This window comes from Ornithorhynchus anatinus, chromosome 8 (genome assembly GCF_004115215.2).
Source record: "Ornithorhynchus anatinus isolate Pmale09 chromosome 8, mOrnAna1.pri.v4, whole genome shotgun sequence".
Classification (NCBI taxonomy): domain Eukaryota; kingdom Metazoa; phylum Chordata; class Mammalia; order Monotremata; family Ornithorhynchidae; genus Ornithorhynchus; species Ornithorhynchus anatinus.
This window is the reverse complement of record NC_041735.1, coordinates 19,622,737-19,640,641: the sequence shown is the minus strand read 5'-3', so window position 1 is coordinate 19,640,641 and position 17,905 is coordinate 19,622,737. Positions and strand designations below refer to the sequence as shown.

Here is a 17,905-nt window from a genome sequence, read left to right as displayed (position 1 = left end):
CCTAGATTATATTCCTGGCAAAACTGCTAACCCATTCACTCCTAAAATGGTGGCACAGTACTGTGGAATTGATGTTGGCTGCAGATTAGGTATAGAAGAGAAATTAGATTGTACGTTATCGGTAGGGAAATGAATGTCTTTTACCTATTTTGTATATTCCCTAAACCCTTAGTTCAATGTTATACACTCTATAGACACTTAATAAAAATATCTATACTGATACTGAAAATCCTTGAAACCATCAACCAGGGTTGACTGACTTCTGATTGTGCTCTGGAAGGATCCACATCAAGAGGATGTCAGGGTGGATCACCCACCAGACTAAGGGTAAAATCTTCAGAACATTGTTATCAGTGAAATTTCTAGAGCGATCAGTCAGTTGTATTTATTGAGTGCTTACTGTATGCAGAGCACTGCACTAAGTGCTTGGGAGAGTAAAATAGAATGATAGACACATTCTCTAGAGAGGTGTAAATAGAAGAACAGGATGTACCTCTCTGGACTGTAAACTCCTTGTGGTCTGGCACCTTGACTACCAACTCAATCAGAGGCATTTAATAAATGCTTACTGTGTGTAAAGCACTGTACTAAGCACTTGGAAGAGAGTTAGTAGACACATTCCCTGCTGCCAAGAAGTTTACAGTCTAAAGGAACTTGATAATAAGAATTATGATACTTGTTAAGTATTTATTATGTGCCAAACAGCATTATAAGCACTGGGATAGATAGAAGTTAATCAGGTTGGAAACAGTCCCTGACCCACAAGGGTCTTACACTCTTAATCCCTATTTTGCATATGAGGTAACTGAGGCCCAGAGAAGTTAAGTAATTTGTCCAAGGACACGCAGCAGACACATCACGGAGTGAGAATTAGAACCCAGGTCCTTCCGACTCCCAGGCCCGTACTTTTTCCACTAAGCCATGCTGCTGCTTGATTGCACTGAGCTCTCCCAAGGACTTAGTGGAGTGCTCCACACAAAATAAATACCACTGATTCATCTACCGTGGCTTAGTGGAAAGAGCCCGGGCTTGGGAGTCAGAGGACGTGGGTTCTCATCCCGCCTCCACCACATGTCAGCTGAGTGACTTTGGAATCAATTATTTGTGTTTATTGAGCACTTACTATGTGTAGAGCACTGTACGAAGTGCTTGGGAGAGTACAATACAACATAATTAGCATACACATTCCCAGGCCATAACAAGCTTATAGTCTAGAGTGGGAGACAGACATTAATATCAATAAATAAGTCACTTACAATATAGAATTTAAAGATATGGACAAAAGTCCTGTGGATCTAGGATTGATGCTGATTTGTCATGGAACACCAAGTGTGGAGAGAAGGGATTCTGGGAAATAAAAAGGATTCATAGTATTTCCTAAATGGAAATTATTCTTCTCATTTGAAAAAGTGCTGGATGTTTGTTAACTGTCTTGCTTGGAGTTCCTTGAGGGCAGATTCAGAATCTTCTCTGATGTCTGTCAGCCCCACTCTCCACTGAGACTAAATTCCCCGGGGGCCTAACCTATCTTCTATATGGGATGTGTGCTTCTAGCAATCCCTTTGGCGGTCTGATTCAGTGGTTGTAACCAAAACTGACCAAATTAAACAGATCCTTTTCCATAGATGGTGGGTAGGTATAGAAGGTTGGAGCTGCTGACCTGTGCAGAAGGGGAAAAGCGTGGAGAGGCAGGAAGAGATGGCAAATGTCTCCTCAGTGCCTCTCAAGAGAGATGGGTTTTTGGCCCCTGGACAGTACAGGTCTTTCATTGGCGTGACAGTTTTTTCTGTCTCTTACTTTCTGGCTGCTGAGTTTCCCTCTCTGTCTTTGTTTCCTGGAGAGTGCCTTTTCAAGCATGGGCTTGAAAGAGGGGGGAAAAATAGTTCAAGTGTGTCAGTTTCTTGTGCGAATAAGTTCAAAGAACTCTGAGAGCCAAAAAAGGAGGCAGTTACCACTGAAAGATTCATATGTTTAAGAAGGTGAAGGCAGCAGGAATGCATAAAGCATTCACCCACAGAAAGGGTTGCGTCTTCACTTCTGAATGTGCCCCCACCAGCCCCACTCCCAAGATTCATGATCATCCCTGGAGATTTTCTGAATCAGGGTGAAGACTCCTTTATAGAACTACCCCTCTAGGGTGATCTTCTTGTAAATTGACTGGGGAGAGATGCAAAAATATGAATCAAATTATGACCTCTTGCACCTACCTTTCCCTCTGCCTGGAACTCTCACCTTTCACATCACATCAGTCTCACCTCTTTTACATGAGAAGCAGCATAGCCTAGTGGATAGAACGTGGGCCAGGGAGTCAGGAGGTCATATCTTCTAGTCCCAGCTCCGCCACTTGCCTGCTGTGTCATCTTATCCAAGTCACTTCACTGTGCCTCAGTAACCTCATCTGTAAAATGGGGATTGAGACTGTGAGCCCCTCGTGGGACAGGAATCGTGTCCAAGCGATTTGCCTGTATCCACCCTAGCGCTTAGTACAGTGCCTGTCACGTAATAAGCACTCAACAAATGCCATAATTATTATTTTTCTCTGACATACCACTGCTCTTCTCACCTCCAAGTTCCTTTTGTAATCACATCTCCTCCAGGAGGTCTTCCCAGATTGACTCTTCATCTTTTTGCCTTACATATCTGCACTTAAAAAGTCACACCGCACTATAGCAAATATATGTACATATGCATTTTATTATATATATGTATATATTTGATTGTACTCTATTTTTCCTCCTTTCTGTAATTTATTTTGAATCTGTCTCCCCCACTAGATTCTAAGCTCCCGAGGGCAGGAATCATGTATATAGTCATATTCTATTGCACACAGTAAGTGTTCCATAAATATTACTGATTGATTGAAATGGTTTCCAAGCAGGATCATTTGAAATAGCTTAATGAGTCCAGAGCCCAGACCAGGGAGTCAGAGGCTCTGGGTTTGAATCCCGGTTTCATCATTTTCCTGCTGTTTGCCTTTGTGCAAATCACTTAATAGCTCTTTGCCTCAGTTCCCTCATCTGCAAAATGGGGATTCAATACCTGTTATCCCTCATACTTCCACTGTCTGCATGGGAGACCTGATTATCTTGTATCTAACCCAGCACTTAGTACAGTACTTAGCACATAGTAAACACTTAAATACTATAATTACTAATATTATCAGGGAAGGTGGCTGGGAAAGAGATCAAACAATCATTCAATGGAATTTATTGAGTGCTTACTGTGTGCAGAGCGCTATATATTAAACAAAAGGGAGAGCACAATACACAGACTTGGAAGACACATTCCCTGCTCACAAGGATCTCACAGTCTAGAGATGAATTTGGATTGTAAACCTCCTGGATTCTTCCATAGAAATCTCCAGTGCTGCTTGAACAGGAAAGGTAAAAGTGCACATCTGTTTCCTAACGCTGGGTGTGCAAGCTTTGGGGAAGAGTTTGAGGTGGATTCTGGATGAATACTGGGCTGTTTAGGGTTGAATGACTCTCAGGCAGTAGTTCCTGGGGTGAGTGGAGAAAGTCACCCTCTTTGTGCTGTTTTGGGGGAGAAGGAAGAGGTTGTAATGCTCCTGGGCTTCTATTAAATCCACCTCCTGGTGATGTCACCCATATTTACAGGCCTCTGGTCATGAAAGTGCTGTCCAGGGCTTAGAACTCAGGAAATTTCCCTTTGTTGCTGCACGGTGGTGGGAGGAAGGAAGAGAGAGAAAGAGGAGCCCTGAGATCACCCGGTTCTCCCAGCTCGGAGGCCAGAGTTGCCCTGGCTGGGCTTGGGAGTGGATGAAGAAGGCACTAGACTTTGGAGCTCCAGGAGAGGTCTCAGGGTTGTGCTCCTCACAACAGTGTCGTAGATCTGGGTAAAGACTAGACCTGTGGGAGGACTCCCAAGAGAAGCTGGTTCATTCATGGTTCTGGGGAAGATTTCTGGAGTTTGAGTGACTTGGAGACAAACCATCCCTAACCCTTAATCACCACTTTGGAACATGACTCATTCGGGCTGCTAAAAGTTCCCAGGAATAAATCCAAGTCCATTGAGTAGGTGACTAATGAAAAGTAGAGGGGGAGGAAGAGATAAATGAAATGGATCGAGAGGGAGGGATAAGAAAAAAGGAGAAAGGCTTTGTCATGGAGTGCATCGAAGATGTTACTATCCTGGTAATTTTTCTGTTTTTCAGATCAGCACCAAATCACATGACTCTCTTGTATCTGCTTTGGTCTCTGAAACCTCCAAGTAGGTGACTTGGCAGGGTTCCATCTCTGACTCAGGTTTAAAGTGAAAAAAGATGTAAATGTGATAAGATCCTCACCCTCTTCTAAGCCTAGTGCTGACAGAAATTGTTCTTTAGTTGGAATGTTTTTCTGCAAGTTTAAAAGATATCGTCTATACTGTAAGCTTGTTGCGGGTGGGGGATGTGTCTGTTATATTGTTGTGTTGTACTCTCCCAAGTGCTAAGTAAAGTGTTCTGTACACAGTAAGTGCTCAATAAATGAGATTTACTGATTCAGCCATCTTTGATTTTCCCTCTATTTCTGGTCACCCTGAGAAGGAAACGCCCCTAAGAAATGCCCTTTTCGCCATCCTCTCTGTCTCCTCCTCCCTCACCCTCTCCAACCGTAACCTTCTGCCATCCAATTTGTGTCCAGATAGCTGACCATTCTTGGACAGGAAATGGTGCCTCTTCCCCACCCTGGGGCTGGGGGGAGTCGGACGTGGTCTTTAGATAGGTTGGTTTCCAGAGAGCTCTCAATCCCGTGAGGTGTCGGTGCTGTGTTTCCAGGGCTGGAGAGACCAGTTGGCATTTTGGGGGCATGATTGATCTCCTCTGTCAGGAGCTCAGTCAGGTTCCTTGCTATTCCCGTGGCCACGGTGCCTGGGGCCAGCAGGATTAGTCTGGCTGACAAGTCTCCTAAGGACTTAAAGGTCTCATTGTCACTCTGTGTGAGGCTTCTTTCCTCCAACTCACTGCAGAGGTGTTGGGAATGTGAATTTCTCTAGGGCTTGTTCATCCTGGAAATTCCTCTAACTATCCTCTGTGGGTTGGGGGGAGGGGCACGTGAGGATGTATGGATATTTTCAGGGCACGGGATGCTCACTCGGGGAGTGACTTTCATTCTGAACGATCTGGCCGTACACGCCAAGCTCAGAGGAGCTCTGCTCACCTTCTCGGGCTTTACGTCTGCTGGCTTTGGCCTGTGATCCCTCCCTCAGGCTTCTCCCCTTGGCCCTCTGAGGAAGACACGCCAAGGGTGAAGAAGACAAGACCCTTATTATAGAGTGAACAAGGGCCATGATTTGTCAGAAAGGCCACCGTAACGGGTGGGAAAAGTGAGTTAAAATCGGAAAGAACACTGTATAGGACTTGGTGGTTGGTACTCTTTTCTATCTCCGTCCTAGCTTACAGATGTTGGGCAAATATCTGTGCCACTGAGTCAGAGGACCTAGATTCTAATCCCAGCACTGACACTTGCCTACTGTGAGACCTTGGGTGAGTCGTTTAACTTCTCTAGACCCGAAGCGGCGTGGCTTAGCGGAAAGAGCACGGACTTGGGAGTCAGAGGTCGTGGGTTCGAATCCCGGCTCCGCCACTTGTCTGCCGTGTGACCCTGGGCAAGTCACTTAACTTCTCTGTGCCTCAGTTACCTCATCTGTAAAAATGGGGATTAAAAAATGTGAGCCCCACGGGAGACAATCTGATTACCCTGTATCTACCGCAGCGCTTAGAACAGTGCTCTGCACATAGTACGCTCTTAACAGATACCGTGATTATTACCCTTAAAATGAGTATTCAATACTTGTTCTCCTTCCTACTTAGACTGCGAGTCTCGTGTGGTACAGGGATTATGTTTAACTTAACTCTACTGAATCTACCTCAGAGCTCAGTACACTGCTTGGCACCTAGTAACGACTTAACAAATACCACGTCGATATATCTTTTATGATTTATTTTTCAACGGAGAACTGCCCCCAACTTCCCAGGGCTGGAGTGCAAATTAAAAGGCGGAGGAAAATTCGGCCGGCTAGTAGATTCTGGTTGGGATCTACCCCTTGGAGTCAAAAGGGGTTTGACGATCCCGACGAGCTAGTTAGTCCATATCTAGCAACCTGTCTTCTAACTTCATTCCGTCTGACCTCAGGTGATTGGGGTGGTGACGTTGGGCGGCGGCAAGAATGCTGCCCCGAATTGACTGCTGGAGAAAAAAGGGAAAAATGTGAACGGCGGCGGGTTCGGTGGCAAATTCAGGCAAGATCCTTTATTTCAGGTGTGGGGTTCAGGGTGGAGACTGTGAATTCATGGGGATGGACGGCTCCACAGAAAGACACACACTGGCATTCCTTGAGGGGGGCCTGCCATCTGCTGGAAAGAGAGAAGAAGGATCGCTCATCCTCACCTCACAATTCTTACAGTGGTGGAGGGTTGGGGACTCAAATAATAATAATCATAACAATAATAATAATAATAATATTAGTCCACGTCCTCCCGCTGCCCTGGAATGCCCTCCCTCCTCACCTCCATCCAACTAACTCTCTTCCCCTCTTCAAAGCCCTACTGAGAGCTCACCTCCTCCAAGAGGCCTTCCCACACTGAGCTTTCCCTTTTAATAGTAATAATGTTGGTATTTGTTAAGCGCTTACTATGTGCAGAGCACTATTCTAAGCGCTGGAGTAGATACAGGGTAATCAGTTTGGCCCTCGTGAGGCTCACAGTCTTATTCCCCATTTTACAGATGAGGTCACTGAGGCACAGAGACGTTAAGTGATTTGCCCACAGTCACAGAGCTGACAAGTGGCGGAGCCACGATTCGAACCCATGACCTCGGACTCCCAAGCCCGGGCTCTTTTCACTGAGCCACACTGCTTCTCATAATGGTGGTATTTGTTAAGCGTTTACTATGTGCAAAGCACTGTTCTCAGCGCTGGGGGGATACCAGCTGATCAGGATGTCCCACGTGGGGCTCACAGTTTTAATCCCCATGTTACAGCTGAGGAAACCGAGGCACAGAGAAGTTGAGTGACTTGCCCAAAGTCACACAGCTGGCAAGCAGCGGAGCCTGGATTAGAACCCATGACCTCTGACTCCCAAGCCCGGGCTCTTTCCACTGAGCCACGCTGCTTCTCTAGGGAGGTAGGACATCAGTGGTTGACTTGTAGTTCGGACTGTAGAGGTTTGAGCGAAGTAGATTTCCTCTGTAGGTAAGGGCCTGGGAGTCAGAAATGGGTTCTAATCCTGACTCTGCCACTTGTCTGCTGTGTGACCTTGAGCAAGTCACTTAACATCTCTGTAAAATCTGTGAAATGGGAATTCAATGCCTGTTCTCCCTCCCTTCTAGACTGTGAGCCCCTTGGAACAGAAACTGTCTGATCTGATTACTTTATACTCCAGCACTTAAGACAGCGTTTGGCACATAATAAGAGCATAACAACTAAGACCATTATTGTGATTATTTTTTCATTGGCTTAACAGTGGAATGCTTCTTCCCATTCTGAGGTCGCATAGTAATTTTCCTTCTCCTCGCTCAAAGTGGAAAATAGAAATTAGAAATGTAGGACACGGGGGGGGGGGGGGGGGGGGGGCTTGAAAACAAAGTTTCCTTTAGGCACATTTGGAAAATTTTCTTTTAACCCAAAATAATAATAATAATAATGTTGGTATTTGTTAAGCGCTTACTAGGTGCCGAGCACTGTTCTAAGTGCTGGGGGAGATACAGGGTAATCAGGTTGTCCCATGTGGGGCTCACACACTTTTAATCGCCATTTTACAGATGAGGGAACTGAGGCACAGAGAAGTTAAATGACTTGCCCACAGTCACACAGCTGACAAGTGGCAGAGCTGGGAGTTGAACTCATGACCTCTGACTCCGAAGCCCAGGCTCTTTCCACTGCAGTTGCTAATACTAATTTTTGGCCCCGTGGTCTCCTTTGGTAAAAACATCTTTAACGGAACCACAGGGACTCATTTAGGGGGAGGTCCAAGCTGGGGAACAGCGTCAGTGAGGTAGGAGAATGGACAGCGAGGTTCAGTCAGAAGGTTAGTTTGGGAGTTGGGGAATAGTCGGTGGAAGGGTAGGTAGGTACTGCTGTCTAAAACTCTACTAAAATCACATCTCCTCCAGGAAGCTTTCCCTGAATAATCTCTCATCTCCCCAACCTATTTCCTCCTCACAGAGTCACCTGTGCATTTGAGTGCTCATCCCCCAATACTGACGTCTGTAACCCTCCCTGCCACTTATCTTTAAATTCATCATTGCTGCTACCTGTAATTTATCTTGGTGTGATTTCTTTGATTCAGCACCCATTTGGTGGAGTACACTGTGCTATGTGTTTGCCAAGTACAGAATAATGAAGTGACTTTTTTCCGGCCCACGGGGAACTTACACTTAATGGGGAGACCCATAAAAATATTTACAGCTAGAATGATCAAAAATAAGCAAGTGGAACAGATAAATAAACATATATGAGTGCTAAGGAGGGTACAGATATGATCCTAATTGTGGTATTCGTCAAGCACTTACTATATACTAAGTATCGTACTAAGCTCTGGCTCAGTGGAAAGAGCACGGGCTTTGGAGTCAGAGGTCATGGGTTCAAATCCCGGCTCCGCCACTTGTCAGCTGTGTGACTGTGGGCAAGTCACTTAACTTCTCTGTGCCTCAGTTACCTCATCTGTAAAATGGGGATTAAGACTGTGAGCCCCACGTGGGACAACCTGATTCCCTTGTGTCTACCCCAGCGCTTAGAACAGTGCTCTGCACCTAGTAAGCGCTTAACAAATACCAACATTATTATTATTATTATTATCATCATCATTATATTCGTTAAGGGCTTACTATGTGTCAAGCACTGTTCTAAGGGCTTGAGTAGATACAAGATCATCAGGTAAGATACAGTCCCTATCTCATACAGAGCTCATGGTCTAAGTAGGAGGGAGAACAGATATTTAATTCTCATTTTACAGACGAGGAAACTGAGGCATGGAGAAGTTAATTGACTTGTCCATGGACACACAGTTGGCCAATGGCGGAGCAGGAATTAGAACGCAGGTCCCTCTGGCTCCCAGGCTCAATCTCTATCCACTAGGCAATGCTGCCTCTCTAAATCCAACTCTTCAAAGTCCAAGTCGGTTTGAAGTTAGCTAAGACTGAGGAGGGCTCAAGTTCTCCAGTGGAAGGGGAGGATGGAAAAAAAATAGAACTTGAGACAGTCTACCCGGGTCCTGGTGTGGCCATAGCAGCATCCCAGAGCCTTCCTCTTCCTCCTCCTCCCTCTCATCCTCCTGCCTCCTCTTTCCAACCTCCCCGCCCCAACCTGGAAGAATTTTTTGGGTGGGAGAGAAGGAAACATTATATATTGCAGGTATTTGTTAAGCACTTACTATGTGCAGAGCGCTGGGGTAGATACAGGGTAATCAGGTTGTCCCACGTGAGGCTCACAGTTAATCCCCATTTTACAGATGAGGTAACTGAGGCTCCGAGAAGTGACTTGCCCACAGTCACCCAGCTGACAAATGGCAGAGGAGGGATTCGAACCCATGACCTCGGCCTCCCAAGCCCTGGCTCTTTCCACCGAGCCACGCTGCTTCTCATTACCACAAGAGGGAGTTATGGTTAAAGAAAAAAGGAAAGGCAGAACTGTCGCTGCTCTGTGAAGAAGTGAATGGAACACGTTTTGTTGGAGGAAGGGATGGATGAGGCAGGAATCTACGAGCAACCATAAAGCTGTCTGTCTCAGGTTCTTAAGAAGTCATCAAGCCCCTGGCTTCAGGCAGCACACGTCAGCCTTCCTAATAATCTCTTAGTCACCACCAATTCCCAGGTTTAACTCTCTTCTGCTTCTCTGAAACCTTAATCTCTAGCCAGCTATAGGCCATTTCTCCATGATTTCTCCTCAGGGGAAATAAGGTTTTCAGATTAGTAGTAGTAACATTTAATTAGCTCCCACTGAGCTAGCTAATTAAGCCCACTGAGAGGTAGTGTGACCTAATAGAAAGAGTTTGGGCCTGGGAGTGAGAGGACCTGGGTTCTAATCCCAGCTCTGCCACTTGCCTGCTGCCTGACCCTTGGTAATTCAGTTACCTTCTCTGTGTCTCTGTTTCCTAATTTGTAAAATGGGGATTCAATACCTGTTCTCCCTCTCTCCTAGACTATGAGCTCCATGTGGGACAGGGGTGGTTTCCCATCTGAGTAACTTGTATCTACCTTAGTGCTTTGTACAGTGCTTGGCACATAATAAGTGCTTAACAATACCACAATTATTACTGGTAGTACCAGAGTGGGCGCAGTGTACCGCCGGGCAACACAGTGATTGGGAAGTACAGAAAAAGGAAGAAACAGGTTCCCTGCCCACAGGAACTTACCCTCTTAACAGGCTAAACATATGTAAAATTATTTTCCACTAGAGAGGTCATAATAGATAATTGAAAGTCATATTTTCAAAAGTGCTAACAAGGATTTTGCCTTCTGGGCAGACAGTTTTGTTCTTGGTGAATGGAAGGCATTTTTACCTTTATAGTTTACCCAATCCCAAGATGGCTTCACCCTCTAAGATGGCAAACACAGCAATCCTAGACTTTGGGTAGTCACCTATGACTCTCCCAGATACAAGACATCATGTATCGTGGACCCCATAGCCCTCCATTATTTTTTTAAATTGCACTATGGGCTTCCTCTGTGCCAAGTGATATGCTAAAACATAGTCCAGTCCCTGTTCCACATGGGACTCATCGCCTAAATAGGAGTAAGTAGGATTTAAAGCCCATTTTATAGATGAAGTAACTGAGGCCCAGAGAAGTTATATGACTTGACCAGATCATGCAGCAGAAAATTGATGAAATGGGATTTGAACTCAGGTCCTCTGACTCCCAGACCTGTGCTCTTTCCACTAGGCCATGCTGCTTCCCATTATATAGAAACATGCCCGTTTCACACGGGCTGAGAGTGCTTCTTTGGGGTATCCTGGATCTCCCCTCCCCTGGCTCCCACAGGTATTCCCGAATAGATCCGTGCGGACCCCATCTCCGTGCCTGAGTCACGTCTGAACTTAGGCGTAGGAACAATGACAGACGGAGGTTCGGAGCTGAAGATGAAAAAACGAATCAGACCAATAAGCATCTGGTAGCATATCAGAACAAAGCAGGGCGCAAGCTTCAGAGGGGAATTAGAAAGGGCCCAGGGGCTAAAATAACTTTAGTACAGCTAAGAAAACAAGTACAAGATATAGCGGCCTGCTTTCTCATAGTCCTGAAAAGAGGAAAGTTAGTAAGCTCATTGTGGGCAGGGAATGTATCTATTTATTGTTGTATCATACTCTCCCATTTGCTTAGTACAGTGCTCTGCACACAATAAGTGCTCAATAAATGTGATCGATTGAAGGAATGAATGTAATAAAGACGGCAGTAATGACTGCTGCCTTGCAGGAAGGCGTAATCATAATGATCATTGTGGTGTTTATTAAGCGCTTACTATGTGCCAAACAGTGTACAAGGAGCTGGGCTAGCTAGAAGATAATCAGGTTGGACACAATCCCTGTTTCACATGGAGCCCACAGAGTTATAACTTTTCCTTATAGAGTGGGCAGTGCACGCTGGTCTCTACAGCTGGAGTCAGAAGGATTTAGCTTCTAAATCCAGTTCCACCACCTGTCTGCTGTGTGACCTTGGGTAAGTCCCTTCACTTCTCTGTGTCTCAGTTACCACATCTGTAAAATGGGTACTGTGAGCCCCATGTGGGTCAGGGACTGTGTCCAACCCGATTTGGTTGTCTTTGCCCCAGCGCTTAGTACAGCGCCTTGCACGTAGTAAGCTCTCAACAAATACCATTATTATTTTTATTGTTGTTAGCAGGAGCGTTGCATAGAAGCGTCTCTCATCTGACAAAAATCCCCTACTGTGTGGCTTGAGGTCTCTCTTGAATTTAGTTGGATCCATTTGTTTTCACTCCATTCATGCTCTCCGTCTGTGCTCCAGCCATGGAAAGGAAAGACGGACAACTGATAGGTTGGAGCTGAAGAGTTCAGTTCCAAATGACAATGGGAGGGAAATAGAAAATCTCTGGCAGGAAACTAGGGTTTCTAAAGTTTCATTGCTACAGTCATTTGTGTGTGTGTGTGTGTGTGTGTGTGTGACTTTATTGTTAAAAACATAATGGATTTTGAATGTATTGGAGACCATTAAGGGACTCTGTAACTATAATATTACAGACAAGAGAGGGGAAATAAATGAAAAGACATTGGAAGAGCAATCTGTACCTGGGTAGGAAATGGAAAACTATAATGAAGTAATCTATATTATGATTTAAAGTATGACTCTATGGCAACTTTGAAATTCACTGAATGTTTTTCCCCTTTATTGTGTTAAGGTTTGGCCGGCACAAGACCTGGGTTCTAATCCTTGCTCTTCCACTAACATTGTAACTTTGGCCACATAGGCAACCGCCTTACCTCAGTTTCCCTTATGTAAAATGGACATAATCATGTGAGCCCTTGCTTGCCTCACAGAGCTGTCTTGAGATGAGAGGAAATTAATTATTAGGTGGAGACACTATACTAGGGCCTTGGGTGAGTTATGTGTCTGCTTCTGTCTTTTCCAGAGCAGACTGCTGAGACTCACTGTGCTGGAAATAAATCACAGCACTGGCTTGAGGATATATTGCAGTTGGATAAAATAATAGCTTCCCATTCCTCACTTCCTGCCAAAGCTCCAGAAATCTGACCTGCAGCCTTCCCTGTCACTCTCTCTTGGGTCCTTGTTGAGGATGCTTTGCCAGTGATGTTGAAATTCACACAGTTGCCTGGCGGTTTTACGCGACAGACTCTGAAAGTTTACAGAACTCTCAGTGCCCCATCTAATTAGGAATTTAGAATTAGGAACTCTTGAACCTAATGTGGTAAATGGTAAAGTTAGAAAACACTCCAATCCATCACAGTGGGAATCTACCCAACAGGCGGGAAATGGTCACTATCTTCAGTCTTCTGCAAGACTAGAGACTGTTGGAATTTCAACATTTATGTGTGTGCCTCTAAATATATATGTGCCTGTGCGTGTGAATGTTTGTGATAGAAGAGTGGGGAGAGGTTAAATACTTCAATAGAATATAGCTGCACTGAATTTCTGGCTCCCAAGTCTCACCCTTTAAAGATGCAGAGAGTTCTTTTGCCTCTCCTCCCTCCTTTTTTGTTTCAAATGAGTTTCAGAAAGTTATTCCAGGACTTAGGCCAAAGGAGCATAAAAGAGAAGGATTTAATTTAGAGGGAAAGTTGGAATATGTTTCTCCGTGACATTTAAAAAGTGCAGGGCCCATTCACAGAGGTGATGAGGGAACAGAGCCAATCACAGATTTCCTTTTCTGAAGTTTTATTTAATAGGTACTGATGACATCATAAGACAGTTTTCAGTTGGAGGTGTGCAATCAAGCACATTTTATCCCTCTTCACTTAGTAGTGATATCCTTAGCATTTAGGATAGAGAGACATGCTTTTTTTCTCTTCATCTGGTCGAGACTTTCTAGTATCATTTTATCTTAGAGTATCATTTTATCTTTAACAATCAAATCAGAATTCAAGGAAACACAATGGAAAAAATGAAAGCCATTCGTCCTCCACAACGCAACCTCGAGGCACAACTTTTTTTCCCCAACCTTGACGTCCTTTCGCAATACAGTACACATATGAATTTTAGATTTGATTTCTATAACTCTAAATGAGAGGAAGAAAATCAAATGGATTTGATTATCCAAGGGGCTCAGTGGAAAGAGCACAGGCTTTGGAGTCAGAGGTCATGGGTTCGAATCCCGGTTCGGCCACTTGTCAGCTGTGTGACTTTGGGCAAGTCACTTAACTTCTTGGTGCCTCAGTTACCTCATCTGTAAAATGGGGATTAAGACTGTGAGCCCCACGTGGGACAACCCGATTCCCCTGTGTCTACCCCAGCGCTTAGAACAGTGCTCGACACATAGTAAGCGCTTAACAAATGCCAACATTATTATTATTATTATTATTAATAACTTCAGCCCCTGGCCTTTTATAAACTGCTTTTTGTGACTATACAGCAGGTGGCAGTACGGAGATATGAATGAAAATTTGGTGGCTCTCTTTGAAAACAACCAAAAAAGGTAGCTTGTTTTTTTTTTCTTCAGAATCCCTTAATGATTCAGCAGAGAGCATCCCCGCATAAGAGCATACAGTCTTTGTAACAGAGAATTAGGGGACAGTTACACAGGTGAAACATTTAGGACTAAAACCGAGTCTATCTGCTAGATGCTGACAAGTCGAAAACTACGGCCGGCGAAGGAGCAGTCCACAACCGGGACCACACGGGTCCCGGAACGAAGTCGAATGATGACCCTTAAGCAGTCCTGCAGTCCAGCATCTTTCTGAAACTCTTTCGAAAACTATCGTCCAAAAAAGCGTACAAGAAAGGGTTCAGGCACGAGTTGGCATAGCTCAGGCTAGTGATGAAGTACGAGATGCCAATGACTAAGGACGTCTGGGGCAAGTCGGTTGTCAAGGCCACAATCGTTGCCAGGTGGAAAGGAGTCCAGCAGAAGAGACACACCGCCAGGACAATGAAAACCATGATCGTCACTTTCTTCTTGGCCTTGTCTAAAGCTTTGGCGTTGGAGTTCAGGTGCATATTTCTCAATCTATGGAGCATGCCGGTGTACAGGATACAGATGGTAGAGACTGGAATGGCAAAGCCAAGGATGAGCGTGTAGATCCTGCTGGCCTTGAACCAAAACCTTTCGGGCCTGGGGAAGCTGAGACCGCAGCTCTTGATTTGTAATTCGTTCGTGTAGACGTGGGCAAAGATGAAGAAAGGGAGGACTATGACCGTGACCCACAACCAGACGCTGAGGCTGATGATCCGCGCCGCTCGGTAGGTGCGGTGGGGCATGCGCTTAGACTGCACGGTCGCCAGGACCACCAGGTACCTGTCAACGCTCATCACGGTTAAGAAATAGATGCTAGAGAAGATGTTGTAGTGGTCGACAGCTAGGATAATCTTGCAGAGGGCTTCCCCGAAGGGCCAGTAATGCAGCAGGTGTTCAGCAATGTTGATGGGCAGGACTAGAGTAAACAGGTCGTCGGCAATGGCGAGGTTCAAGATGAACATGTTGGTGACTGTCTTCATCTTGGGGGCTTTGAGGATCACGTAGATGACGGCGGTGTTACCCGTCAGGCCCACGGCACAGATGACGGAATAGATGACCGGGAGGATGACGTAGAAGTCGGGGGACTCTTCGTGGAAGGTGCCGTTAACTGGGAAATGGTCCACTCCAGAAGCGTTGTGGGAGGATTCCCCACCACTCCATCTGGACGCATTGCCCATTCTCATTCTCACGAATCATAGAGGGTGACATCAAATGGCATCACTCCGTGTACAATGCAGTCAGCAGTCCGCCTCCGTTCTACAGGGTGACCGGAGAGATGAACGAGCGGGTTACGTACCCTACTTAAAACTTACCTCCTCCAAGAGGCCTTCCCAGACTGAGCTCCTCTTCTCCCTCTACTCCCTCTACCACCCCCCCCCCTTCACCTCTCCGCAGATTAACCCTCTTTTCCCCCCATCTCCCTCTGCTCCTCCCCCTCTCCCTGCCCATCCCCTCAGCACTGTACTCGTCCGCTCAGCTGTATATATTTTCATTACCCTATTTATTTTGTTAATGAAATGTACATCACCTCGATTCTATTTAGTTGTCATTGTTTTTACGAGATATTCTTCCCCTTGACTCTATTTATTGCCATTGTTCTCGTCTGTCCGTCTCCCCCGATTAGACTGTAAGCCCGTCAAATGGCAGGGACTGTATCTGTTGCCGACTTGTTTATTCCAAGCGCTTAGTACAGTGCTCTGCACATAGTAAGCACTCAATAAATACTATTGAATGAATAAATACTATTGAATGAGTACAGTTAGAGATGGTGGTTGAGGCGGGGATCTGTTGCCTAAAATGGAACTTTGCTGGTCATCACAGAGGAAAACAATGGAAATGCTTTTATAGTTGAGGGACTGGCACTGACCCGGAAGCAAGATGAGAAACAAATGAATGACCACGGCTTGGAGAGTTTCAGTATCTTGTGGTTTTCCTAGAGCAGAAATGAAGATGGTTTAACATAAATGGTCTGTGGCTAGGATCCCCAGGTGAGGTAGTCATGCTTAGACACACTCTGAGAGAGATCGTCTCGCTCTTGAGTTTATAACAATATTGTAGCCGCTAGTAAAGCTATTCACTTTGTACTGGAAGCTGTAACTTTCCTAGGAGAGAGAGAGAGAGAGAAAGAGAGAGAGGAGGGGAGAGAGGGAGAGGGTGGATGAGGGCGAGAGAGAGTGGAAGTCGGGGATCAGGGTAAAAATAACTCAGAGACTTGTGATTATGGTGGGATTTTTCTTAGATAGAGCACTTGAGAAAAAAATTTCTACCAGTGAATTTTTGGGCTCCTCTGTTTTTCAAGCTCACCTCTGGACACTGAGTCACCATCCCCTGCAAAAAAAAAAAAGAAGAAAAGGAGCACAGGAACTCTGTAAGTAATTCTGTCAGAGTAAGAATTCAAGCTGGTCTTACTTAGCCCCAGGGGCACTTAGATTATAATTTATAATAACCACCTATTATGGAAAAACAGGCTCTGCGGACAGCTATGTGCAGTACGTGATTAACTGCCAAAACTAGTGGTTTGATATTACCCCAAATGCAAAAATAATAAAATCCTTCAGCAATAGTAGAGTGGAAGAATTAGTGTCTACTTCTTTTTAGATTTCTGACTTCTCTGGCACGGCACTGCAAGTCTCCTTAAAATTGTCTGCCTAAACCCATGACTCCCATTCACCAAGTTGACCGATATAACTCAGCTATCAGAGAAAAGTTTTTGACATTTAATAGGTACATAATCCAAGAACACTGGATCTCTTTTAGGCTGTAGAGATAGAGCAGTAATATGGGTGCAGAAGCAGCAAAATGCTATCTGCACACACACATGCACACACACACACACACGTACTGCAAGAAATAACAATGGCTTTTATCGTATTTAGATGAGATATATTCTATCAGATTGCCTGTTGCTAATAACATATCCAGAACCGAATATTCCTCCCTACCTGGCACAGCTGAGCATCTTGCTGTTCTCCCCAGCACCTGGTAACTCACACCGTTGAATCTCTTCTCGGCTGAGTTGGAGGAGGGTCTCAGCTCTGCTGACGTTGCCGTCCCCGGGGAACTGCACTGGCAAACACAGCTCTTTAGGGGATCCGATCTGTGAGAAGTTACTGTGTCTCTTGCCATCCTGGTACCCATCCTGGACCATTTATAGACCTCTCCTCCCTATGTAAATTGATGGTGCATCTGTTTGTTCTCTGGTGTCTTCACGCATGGGCATGATAGCGATGGGTGGAAGGGGTGGGAGTGGGGGCGGTGATGAGATGGAGTCTTTGCAGAAGGAGGAGCGACACTTCACTTTCCCACGTGGGTCTGCTTCACTTGCTCTGGACTTGTATCTGGGACAAATGTGTGTAATGCGGCAGTGTGGCAGGAGGAGATTTGCCACAGCAAGTTGGACTGGAGACCTCTCAAAGCAGCATCGGCACCTGCTTCAGATCTGGGGGCGGGGGGATCTCCCTTTCATCCCCTGCTATGGGCTGACCTATGGTATTTGTCTCTTTAGGATTTTTCCCCGTTAAAAATCAAATATTACCTCTAGAATGGCAGCAGGTCCTTAAAAAACAGATGAGGCTTTTCTTGATCGGCAAAGTCACTGGAGATTGAAGAAATTCCAGAGAATTGAAAAAATACTGAATGTATGAATGGTTCTGAAAACATCCCCTGGAACTGTTTAGAAAGTATAGAAATCTGTGGAGTTCGGAGAAGGAACACAGGAACATATGCAGCTTCAAATGGTCCAAAGGGGAGAGAAAACAGTTATT

At 45.3% G+C, this 17,905-nt stretch overlaps 1 protein-coding gene across 3 annotated transcripts; it reads right to left on the bottom strand.

The window, feature by feature from the left end:
• Positions 1-13,922: 13,922 nt before the first annotated feature.
• NPBWR2 (neuropeptides B and W receptor 2) lies at positions 13,923-17,371 on the bottom strand. Of its 3 annotated transcripts, XM_016227679.3 has the most exons (4): positions 17,084-17,371; positions 16,446-16,469; positions 16,009-16,074; positions 13,923-15,398 (listed from the first exon to the last, which is right to left on the bottom strand). In XM_016227679.3, exon 4 carries the CDS (start codon positions 15,323-15,325, stop codon positions 14,336-14,338), a length of 990 nt encoding a protein of 329 aa, XP_016083165.1. In that variant the 5' UTR covers positions 15,326-15,398; positions 16,009-16,074; positions 16,446-16,469; positions 17,084-17,371; the 3' UTR covers positions 13,923-14,335. The 3 variants fall into 3 exon arrangements, with proteins under 3 accessions (XP_016083165.1, XP_001507060.1, XP_016083166.1); XM_001507010.5 differs by lacking the exon at positions 16,009-16,074 and having other exon boundaries at positions 16,409-16,469; XM_016227680.3 differs by lacking the exon at positions 16,009-16,074.
• Positions 17,372-17,905: the final 534 nt, after the last annotated feature.